At 55.6% G+C, this 10,644-nt stretch overlaps 1 protein-coding gene across 3 annotated transcripts in view; it reads left to right on the top strand.

Annotated features, from left to right (window-relative positions):
• The first annotated feature begins 61 nt into the window (after positions 1–61).
• The window catches only part of AHCYL1 (adenosylhomocysteinase like 1), a 27,869-nt gene continuing 17,286 nt past the window's right edge, over positions 62–10,644 (top strand). For all 3 annotated transcript variants that reach the window (XR_010745363.1, XM_066335741.1, XM_066335742.1), the window contains exon 1: positions 62–369. Coding sequence is in view for 2 of the 3 variants with exons in the window: in XM_066335741.1 (XP_066191838.1) it covers positions 265–369 (105 nt within the window). In the remaining variant the exon portion in view is untranslated. The remainder of the gene's footprint in view (positions 370–10,644) is intronic.

Here is a 10,644-nt window from a genome sequence, read left to right as displayed (position 1 = left end):
GCGCGGCCTCAGCTGCCCGGCTGCTGCGCGGTGACGTCACGGCGCACTGACGTCACGAGGCCCCGCCCCTGGCGCGGCGGCCGCAGACCCGCCGCAGCCACCGCGCCGGCGGCACCGCAGCGAGCGTGAGGGACCGGCGGGGCCGAACCGGGCCGGGCCCAGCCGAACCCGCTCCCGGTGTTCTCCCCGAACGCCCCGCCCTATTCTGTCCCGTTTCGTCCCGCCGGCGGCCGCGGCCCGCCTCGCGTTCCCCGCCGCATCAGGATGTCGGTGCCGGAGCCCGCCGGCGGCGAGGAGAAGCAGGCCAAGGAGGTGGAGGACGCCGAGAAATATTCCTTCATGGCCACCGTCACCAAGGCCCCCAAGAAGGTAGCGGGGCCGGCGGGGAACCGGCTCGGTGCGGGGGCCCAGATCCCGGTTCGGGGGAGCAGCCCCCGGCCGCGGGGCAGGAGCCCGCATCTGCAGGGGCACAGCCGCCGGTGGGGCGGAGGCAGAAGCCTCCCGGCTGTGGGGCGAGCGGTTCAGGGGGAGCAGCTCCCGGCTGCGGGGCTGAGTCCCCGGTCTGGGGGCAGGGGAGCAGCCCCTGGTCGGGCGGACCAGCCCCGCTGGAGTGAGGGCTGCACCTCGGGGTCGGGGCGGGGAACAGCCCTCGGCTGGGGGAGAAGCCCTCGGTTGCGGAGCGGAGGGACCGTCACCCGGCTCTGGGAAGAGCAGCCCCACAGACGGGGGGTTGTTCTGGGGAAGCTGGACCTGATCCAGTTGGGCGGCAACTGGGAAGTGGGGCTTGTCCCCGTTTAGTGGGGGAGAGGGAAGGTGGTACCGACGAGGGGCCTGGGCCGGTCTGGGGGTGGCAGGCATGAGCCTGCTGGCCCAGTGTGGGCTGCGAGGGAAGGGCTCAGGTGCTGGGGAGAGAGGGGCTGTACTGGGGAGCAGCCCCGGCCCGCAGGGGGGTGAGGGCAGCATTGGGACGTGCAGGGCAGGTTCCGGGGGGCTGCGGGCAGAGCAGGGGCCTCGGCTGTGGCATAGGAGTGCAGGGGGACACGGTGACCCCGGGAAAGGGACAGGCAGGGTGGGGCCCTTGTGTGGGACTGCGGGGTGACAGGGCTTTGTGGTTGGGACAAAGCAGGGGGGACCTGTTATATGGGAAGAGCCAGAAGCAGCTAACCGGAATCCAGCTGTGAGTCACTCAGAAGGGTGGCCAAGAGATTTCAAAGTGTTGAGTTTTTTGGGGACAGGGGTTCTGTTGGAGGTGTGGGTGGGAGCACATTTGGGCTCGCAAACAGTCACCTAGTACCCCTCCATCCTTGAAAGCCTCACAGGAGCTGTGAGATCTCCCAGACCTGCTCCCACAGCCCTGTGGGATGATCAGATGCCGCTGAAGCACCGGTCTTGCCACTGTAGCAGGGTGCAGTGACCTGGGGAACTGGCCCTGGGCTCCAGGCTCAGTGCTGAAGTTTTAGTCCTGCCAGGAAGGCAGATCCGTGTTCCAGGCGCTGCACAGATCTGTGCAGCTGAACACTGTGTTCCCCTCGGGGCTGCAGCCGGTTGGAAGCGGTGGCTGCAAAGGCAGAGCAGTCACAGAGAATGGGAATATCCTCATTCTCTGGGGGAATCTCTCCTGCCTGCTCTGGCCATGGATGGGGTTGGGGAGAGTCTGGCCCTTGGGGAAGGTCAGCTGGATTTAAGGCATCTTCTCTCCCAGGGAGCAGGGGCTGGAGACTTGGCTCTGTTTATCTGGGCTGTGGACATAGCCTGGAGGAAGGAGCAGAGGAATGTGGGGCTGGTGTCTGCCTCTTCCAGCAGTGGCTCAGCACAGCTCGAACTCAGGGATTGTTTTTACCTTTTCATAACCATCATCTCTGTCAGAGTGAACTGCACCAGGCTGAGCTGACTGCTCCAAGGGGACAGCAGACTGCTTATCCCAGAGCATCCCATGGAACCAAATACCTGTGGTAAAAAGAAATCCATCGAGCATCCTCAGAGGCAAGTTTGCCAGCCTCTCAGAGGGATGAGATGTTGTATCCTCAGAATTTTGTGCTGCAGACATGGCTGGTTGTGCAGCTTGAGGAGCCTTGGTTGGACTCAGTGGCTGCTGCAGCTCTTCCTGGCTGGGTGAGGATATTGAAGGTGCCCAGAGCGACACACGACATTTGAGGCTGATAACATCAGAGATGGGAGCTCGCTGAGCTGAGCTCAGGGAACAAATTGCTCCGGGCTCCTGTTTTCCTTGCCTGGCTAGTTCCTGCAAATAGGGCTGGGGAATGGCAGAGGCCTTGGCAGGAGGATGAAGGGAGAATTGCTCTCCTGAGATAAGCTGTTGAGTGCCCCCAGCTCTGATGTCTCAGAACAGGATTGCAATTAAACCATTAAAACGCCCTTCTGATTCCCTGCAAGTCGAAGTGACTTTTGTGCCAGCTGCCCTGGAACTCCTGGCATGGTCAGAGGCCGTGGATATGGTGGAGAGAGATGACTTATCAGCATGGAGGTGGGCAAGATCGTGCTGTGCTGCTCAAGCAAGTCCCTCCTGGGTTTTTGGGCTCCCTGAACTTTGCTGATGCAGTTTGTGTGAGGCATTTGGAGATGGGGAGGGTGGGAACCTGTCCAGGCTCAGTGCATGCTCCATCTCTCTCTGTGAATGGCTTTTCAGAGGAGCCTTAACTTGTGCTGGAGCTTGGGGAAAGTGCCAGTGTGAGCCCACCAGCATCCAGCCCAGCACCTGCAGGAGCATTTTGGATGCAACTGGAAGCACACTGGCTGCTGAGAAGTTGGTGTCTCGTTGTTTGGTCACCTGGAGCTGGGAGTCAGCCCTGGCATTGCTGTTTTCTCTTGTCAGGGACTTGTTTCAGGTGAAAAAGTGAAACAAACAGGAGGTAAGAGATTAAATCCGATCAACTCCAGGCTGAAGTAGGAGCTGAGTCAGTGGAGGTGAAAGGAGGAACGGGGATGTTTTCCCCCAAGAGCTGGGATTTCCTGGCTCTGCCAGAGCTCCCTTTTCACTGCAGTTTGTGGGGGTTGGTCTGTCAGCATAATGACCCCAGTTTGGTCTGAGCAAGGTGGTTCTTTGCCCAGGAGTGGTTTGCAGGCAGAGGTGAGCGATGCTGAGTTCTGCACCTGCTCCAGCCACTGCTGTGGTGTTGCTGGGGAAAATTGGGAGTGCTGAGGCTGGTGGCTTACCCGGGTTTAGTGAACATGGATGTGGAGGTGATGACAGGAGAGCTCAAGGGCAGGTTGTGCTCCTCCAGATCCTTGTGTGCCATCACTGCTGCGTCTGGGCATCTGCTCCCCTGCCTCCCTGGAGACTGCAGGTGCCCTTGGCAGCCGTCGCTTTCCCAGCCCACGTCAGCCAGTCGGTGGAGCCTTCAACTCCCAGCCGAGCCGAGCTGGGGGTGCCCTGGAGTGGGAAGGACACGGCGAGCAGCACCGTGCTCACAGCAGGGCAGGGGGCTCGGCACGTGCTGGCCCTGTCTGTCACCTCACCCCGCTTGTCCTTGTCCCGCTGGCACCGCCGTCTGCTGGGCTCCTCCACCCCTGGGTGCTGGCAAACAGATGGACGCTGCGGGCAGATCTTTCTGCTGCAGCCTTCCTGGGCTCTGAGATGGGCTGAAGCTGCTGGTTTGGCTCTGGGGAGGTGAGTTGGGTGCCCGTGGGGCCGGGGTGGGTGTGCTGGGGTGGTGCTGTGCCCCTGCAGAGGCCGGCTCCGGCGGGATCCCGCGGGCTGTGGCAGGGAATGCTAATGCACAGCGCTGCAGCTTTGCAGTGGCAGCGAGCCGGGTGCTGCCTGGTGTGGGGGTGGCAGAGATGGAGCAGGGAAAAGCTGGGGAGAGGGGGATGGAGCCTGTGGGGAGCTGCTGGCCCCTGGGGAGGGCTGGTTGTCCTCTCTAGATCATCATTCCTGTCTGCAGCAGGCTGTGGACCGCTGACCTTGCTGCAGCCAGCTGCATCCCTGCCCTGCACAGCCCATTCCCAAAGACCTGTTCCTGCTCCACTTGACTGTCATGACTTATCCCAGGTCCCTGCAGCTCTGCCAGGCCAGGTGATAAATAAACCACCTTCAGGCTGTCAGGGGGACGAGACTGCCCTTGTTTGTCCTGACAGAGCTCCTGTAGCCATTCGTTTTTCCTGTCCCTTTAATTTAATTCCTTAGAGTGGCTGCTCATAAATCCTCTGTGCCTTTGTGAGCCTGTCTGGGGCCGTGGCTCCCCTCCTGTCCCGCTGTTCTGCAGGCACTGCGCACCTGACTCTCCTCATTCCTTTCCCCACATCTTCACTTCTTTGGTTCCTTGCTCTGTCATGGCAGTTTTTCCTTCTCATAATGAGGTTTTCCCTTCTCATTCTGGGATGAGTTGAACAACTCATTGTCCTCTGGATGTCCTGAGATGAGTATGACCTTCCCCAGGGTGCATAAAAACCCTAATAAGTGGGAAAAAAAAAAGCACAGGGGTATTTGGAGTGGAGACGAATTACTGGGGTTTGGGGGGTGGCCAGTTCATTCCTGGTGTTGTATTAAATGGTAGAATACTATTTTTTTTTCCTAAGTTGCTCTTGGGACCATCCTGTTGTTTGGGTGTTTTGGAGGGTATCCCTGATGTCCAGAGGGGAGGCTTCTCCCAGTGCCCTGGCACTGGGCAAGGTCAGAGGACACTTAATTGAATTGTCGAATCAGCGAGGGGGAAGAAAGGAGGTTTTGGGGGTTTGAAGGGCACAAACCTTCAAAATGATGTGCCAGAGCCTGTGGCTTTTGCTTACCCCTTTTCCTCCTGCATCCCCGAAGGAGGCTGGGTTTCCACTCTTATGTCAGTCCTTTGGAGATGGGAGAAAAGTTGGATATTCATTCTTCCCAGTCTTCAGAAGCATTTCTTGTCATCGTTTGATGGTGTAGGGGTGAAGACCACCTATCATGGGACCCCCTTCCCATGTGAGCAGCCACGTCTGGAGTGTGGGAAGAGTGCTGGAGGCAGGAGCACAGTGTTTTGTTTTGACCTTCCCCAAAATATCATCTGCTGGGGACCAGCCTACCACAATACTTTCTTTGGGAACAGTTTTCTCTATGCTTTCCAGCCTGTGCAAATGTTGGAGTGGGTTCCTGTGCTCCCTGTTAAATGTTGAGGCTGGGGTATTTTGCTCTGGAAATCAGGTTTTCGAGGTCAGGTTGGAGTTAATCCTTTGCAAGTGAGGATCCTGTCTGGGTTGCACCTCTGAGGAGTTGGTGAGTGCCTCATCCCAGATTTTGGAGCAGGAAATGTGTGGGACTTCAGCACTCAGCCTGAGGGATTTGCTTGTGCCTGGCTGTGTTTTATCACCGGGAGCTTCCTGTGGGTGACAGTCACATTTGCAGAGGGCTCGTTATGTTTCCTGCTGAGCCTTTGATCAGAGCTGCTTATCTGAGGCCTCTGGCTCACCTTCACTCAGCACATGGTGGTGACGTTCCAGGTGACTGTCCTGGGACCTGCTGGTGGCCCTGAGGGCCCGCAGTACAAAGGACTTTGTGCCAGAACTTCTCCTAGAGTGAGATTTGGTGAAACCAGGGGTTGTATCTGTAAGGGGCTGGGAGAAGGGTCAGGGAGGCCCACCGAGGAGGAGCATCATGGTGCCACCTCAGCAGGTTGTGTGGAGCCCCTTCCCAGGGAACTGGATAATTCCAGGAGCTTGGGCACCCTGAGCAGTGCTGGAATCCACTCTGCACCATCCCTCTCTGCCCACATCATCCCTCCATCTTCCCTGGCATGGTTAACCCTTGGGAATGGGTGCTCTGGGACATCTTGGTTGATGGCCCAAAGGTCCAAAGAGGAAGCTGCTGTAGTTTGGAAATGGTCTGATTGGAAGGGACCTTAAAGATCACCCAGTTCCACTCCCTGCCATGAGCAGGGACAACTTCCACTGTCCCAGAGTGCTCCAAGCCCTGTCCAGCCTGGCCTTGGACACTTCCAGATATGGGGCAGCCACAGCTGCTCTGGGCCCCCTGTGCCAGGTCCTCCCCCCTGTCACAGTGAAGAATTTGGGCTGTTTTTTTGGTCTCCCCCCATGCGTTCTGTGTCTTTGAGAAAGCAGGATGTGGAAGCTGAGGCCAGTCCTGCCTTTCAGAGCTGCCCCCATTGCCCTGCTGAGTTGGGCTGCTTGAACTGTGAATTTTAATTACACTTTGGGATCAATACGGTGGCCTTGGTAACGAGCTTATTGCTGCTGCAGAATCTGTTTACTTCAGGTTGGTGACAGCCAAAGGACTGAGGTGGCCGAGGACATGATGTTCCAGCTCCTTGAACAGGCTCCATTGTAATTCGGGTGAGGCTCCCGCAGCCCTTGGAGTTGGGTGCAGCTTCCCCTTGGCTGCCCCCACAGACCTGGAGCTGGCTGGCAGCACCCGTTCCTGCCTGGCTCAGGAGCTGCCTGCATTCAGCAGCCAGGGTTTGGGTGGGAGCTGCTGGAGCCTGGTTTATCTGTGTGGTGTGGGTGGAGGGGATCTCTCCTTCTGGCCTTTTGCAGTGAGAAGAAGTGGGCAGCCTGGAAAAGGAGGCTCCTTGAGGCTTTGCCTTCCTGAAATTCATGTTTTAGTGTCCTCCTTCCAAATGAGGGTGAGGTTCAGCCTGTGTCTGCTGTTTTCTGCCTCTCCTCCTTTCACCTCCCAACTGGAAGCCCCAGATGTCACACATTCCTGCACTGTGGGGAGAGTTTTGCATCCAACCTGGGCATGTTTTGGAGCGAGAATATCTGGCTGATCCCTGTTGACCTTGGAGCTGTCAGCATCTTGCAGGCAGCATAGTGTCTCCTACATCCCTTCTCCAAATATTCAGTGAGCTTGCCATCTCCACAAGGAAATCACTTTGGTCCCTCCTGCCTCCTTTCAAAGAAAGGGGCTTCCTGGAATCAGCCCTGTTTGCAGGAAAAGGTTTGCCTTGCTGTGACATGAGGCAGTGTCCAGATGTTTGTCCATCCTGGTGGTGATTCCTCAGACTCCTAAGCAGGGAGAAGCCCATGCTGAAGCCTGAGGTTTCTCCTGCTTTGCCCTCACCAGATGCATCTAAATCCAAGTAATTTCCAGGGCTGAAAGTTGTCTGTTGGTAAATGAGGGATGGGCAGCTCTAGTGGAAATACCACAGTGAGAGGCTTGGGGAGTCAGGGCAGGGGGAGGATGGGTTTGCAGTTTTCCAGAACAGGCTGCTTCTGTTTCCATGCTGATCCTGTGGGGTGTTTTTCCTTAAAGCTGTGACACAGGGATGGAGGATCAGCTAAGGGTACCTGAGAGTACCTGGAGCCTCTCCTGGGATTTGCTGTTTTGGTTTTTTGACAGAGCAGTAGAAGTCTTGGGATGCTGAGATTGTCCAAGGCAGTTTGTGGGGAGAAGAGGAGGCAGGTGGGGCACTCAGAGTGCTAAGGAGAGTGATCCCTCCCTCAAAACACAAGAGGTCCTTTAGGGTTACAGAGCAGAAGTTTGGCTTCTCTATTTGGTTTTTGGGGTTTTTTGTGATGAACTCTCCCTTCAAACCATGAGGTGTTGCTGAACGAGCCATTTGACAGAGCTTCCAAGTGTTCTCTTGGTCTCATACAACTGTGCTTGGAGGGGCATTTTCTAATTAGTTTAAAAATTGATGCTAATTAAAGCTGATTCCCTTTCAGCTCTGACACACAAACACATTTCCAGCTCTGCCAGCTGGCCTGTTGGAGGCCAGCAGTCCTCGGATTGCCCCATAAGCTGCTGGAAGTGATTTAACCCACAGTCATGGAATAGGGGAATGGTTTGGGTTGGAAGGGTCCTTAAAGCTCCCCCAGTTCCTCCCTCTGCCACAGCTCCCAATCCCCCTCCAGCCTGGCCCTGGACCCTCCCAGGGATCCAGGGGCAGCCACAGCTGCTCCAGGGCCCCTCACAGGGTATTCCTTCCCCATATCCCATCTCTCCCTGCCCTCTGGCGGTGGGAAGCCATTCCCCTTGTCCTTGCAAGGACGTGACTGTGCAATTCTTCCAGCGCGATAACTCCAATTAATTCTAATTTTCCTACTGCCCAAACATGTGCTGGGCCATAGGCTGGGTGGGCCCTGGGGATGAATCCCGAGGTGAGAAGTCTGGGATGGCTTTAGACCAGTTGCTGTTTGCCTGTTCATGGGGATTATGGGGTTAAGCTGTGAGACACGGCTGGAGTTCACTGCCCTTAGGGATCCCAGACATTGGACTTTTGCTGTTCCTGTCAGGAAGGAGATATCCCTCTGTGTTTCAGGACATATCCTGGTCCATCAAAGCCGGCCTGAGACTTTGCCTTGGTTCCTGCAGGCCAAGAACTAGATATCTCCTTATCTGCTGGTGGGAAGTTTTCCCTCTGCTCCTGCTGGAGCACACCTTTGACCTCCAGGTGTTTATGAGGCAGGATTTGTCCCCAGTTACTATTTAACACTCAAAATCACATTTCTTTTATTGAATCCCTCCTTCTGTTTATTTTTCCTTTAACTGGCATTTACGGTGATTCCCATCAGGACTGAAATCTTGTGGTGATTTCCAGCCTATTAACCTTTGGAATGGGTCTCTTTCTTTCCTGGTGTTATTTTTTTTTTCTCTGTCAAGTTTTGGGATTCATGCGGAAGTTCTTAATTCTCTTCTTGGAATCACAGAAAATTAGTTGGTTTGTTTGTTGTTTTTATTTTTTTCCTCAGTGCTTTACCCAACCAGCCTTTCCCTGGCAGTGGAGGATGGAGGTTGGGATCAGGGCTTGGCTGGTTTGCTTTGCCAGAACCTCAGTGCCTTTTTATTTCTTCACTGGGAGCAGTGTAAAGGTTTCCAGGCAGAGATTTGGCTGGGATTCCTGCTCTGGGAGTTCGTGGGGCGAGTGCCAGGCAGATCTGTGCCTCTAGGGAAAACAGCCTGCCCTGGGAACCCTCTGGGAGTGAGAGGTACAGATCCAGGAGCACCAAATTCCACATGGCTGTGCCTCCATTCACAGAGCAGCACCCTCAGGAAGCTCTTCCAGCTGTGATGTCTGAATGGAGCGTTTGAGGTTTCTTCTAAAAGCTGGGGGAACCACCAGGAGAAAGTTCTCCTCTTGTAATGGCCACACCTGGAGCAGAAGCAGGTCCTTTTTCCTGAAGGTTGTTCCACCTCGATCTCTCACAGAGCCCTTGGTGCTCAGGCTGGGGAGGACCAGGAGATGCTTGCTGAGCAGCTCTGCTGCTCCTCCAGCATTCCCGTGGAAAGAAGCAGTGGGCACTGCTGGGGAAAATCCTCCACCTTCCCCTGGCCATGTGCTCTGGCTGGGGATTCATTTGCTGCTGGGACGTGTGAACTGGGGAGCTGGTGGTTCTTCCATGGGCTTGGCCACAGTCTGCTGTGAATTTGTGCAGCCCTTTGCCATCCAAGTTTGCACTGGCACGCATGACCAGAGCTTGGAGGTGGGAGAATGGGATGGTTTGAGTCACAGAGCCAAATCTGCCTGCAAAGCCTCCCCTCCGCAGTGGTTTGGGGATGAGGATGGTGAGTTGTCAGGGTGGGAGATTTGCCGGTCCTGATCCTCCATCCGCCTTTTTCAAGTACCTCATTTTCCCCTTCCTTCTGTCCTTAAGGAGTGCTGTGATCCAGCAGTACCCTTCCAGGCTGGATAAACTCACAGGAGAAGAACCCTAACCCCATCCCTGTCTGCCTTGCTGATTGCCACCCCAAAAATCCACGTCCTCTTGTATTGTGGAGCAGGAGCTGTGTCCCCCTGTGTGTCCCCTGTTTCCAGCCTCATGTCTAGACAGTGTCCTGTGGGAACAGGGGCTGGCAATTCCAGCCTGGAAATGGAGCAGAGGGGGCCTGAGGACAGGGCAGCCAAGTCCTCTAAACAAACCCAGCACCCTGGCATGGCCACAGTGGGAATAGGGCCAGCTCTGGGGGCCAGCACAGGGACACACTCTGGGAGCACTGGGAACCTGCAGCTGGAGGCTTTGGGATGGTCTCAGGGAAGCAAACGTGGCAATAGCTCTTTTCTCCTGGTCAGGAAGCTTGGGGTCTCCTCTAGGATCTGGGTGGCTCTGAAAACACCTTGGAAGAGTTCTGTCCCTTCCCTGAGGAGGTGGCTCAGGCAAAGCTGCTTCTCTCTTCTTTTTAACCTGGAATGAAGAACACTGGTTATCTGACTTTTTTCCCCTCTACTGATGAGGCTGAAGGGCCTCATTCCCTGGGATGCCTCTGCCCCCCCTGGATGCTGTGCTGAGTCCTTTCTGCAAATCAGTGGATTAAAACAACTCGTCCTTTAGAAATGCCTGACCCAGCTCCTCCTCAGGAAAAACCAGCAGCTCTCTGTCCTTCTGCAGATGAGGAGACTGAAACTTGAAGGTGCCCATCTCCAGGTGGGTGAAGCCCAGCCCTGCTCTGAGCTGCTGCTCCTGTCTCCTGTGGGAGCAGACCTGGTGAGGAGGAGGATGCTTGTTTGAGCTGTAAAACATTCCTTATCTGCCTGAATTTCCAGGAATGACAAAGAAATTATGAACTCAAAGGACAGGTCATGTCAGGGCTGCCTTGGCAGCATGGACATCGAGCAGTGCCCTCCCAGCCTCTGCCAGGGAGGTTTTGTTTGGGAGAAATAAGGAATAAATAATAAATTGGGAGGAATAAATAGTAATATTAAATAAGGGGAACAAATAAGTCTTGATCCTTGCTGCTGGTTTTCTGCAGCCAAAGGAAAG

The sequence above is a fragment of the Sylvia atricapilla genome, chromosome 25 (genome assembly GCF_009819655.1).
Source record: "Sylvia atricapilla isolate bSylAtr1 chromosome 25, bSylAtr1.pri, whole genome shotgun sequence".
Lineage (NCBI taxonomy): Eukaryota > Metazoa > Chordata > Aves > Passeriformes > Sylviidae > Sylvia > Sylvia atricapilla.
This window is presented reverse-complemented; position numbering and strand designations above follow the sequence as displayed.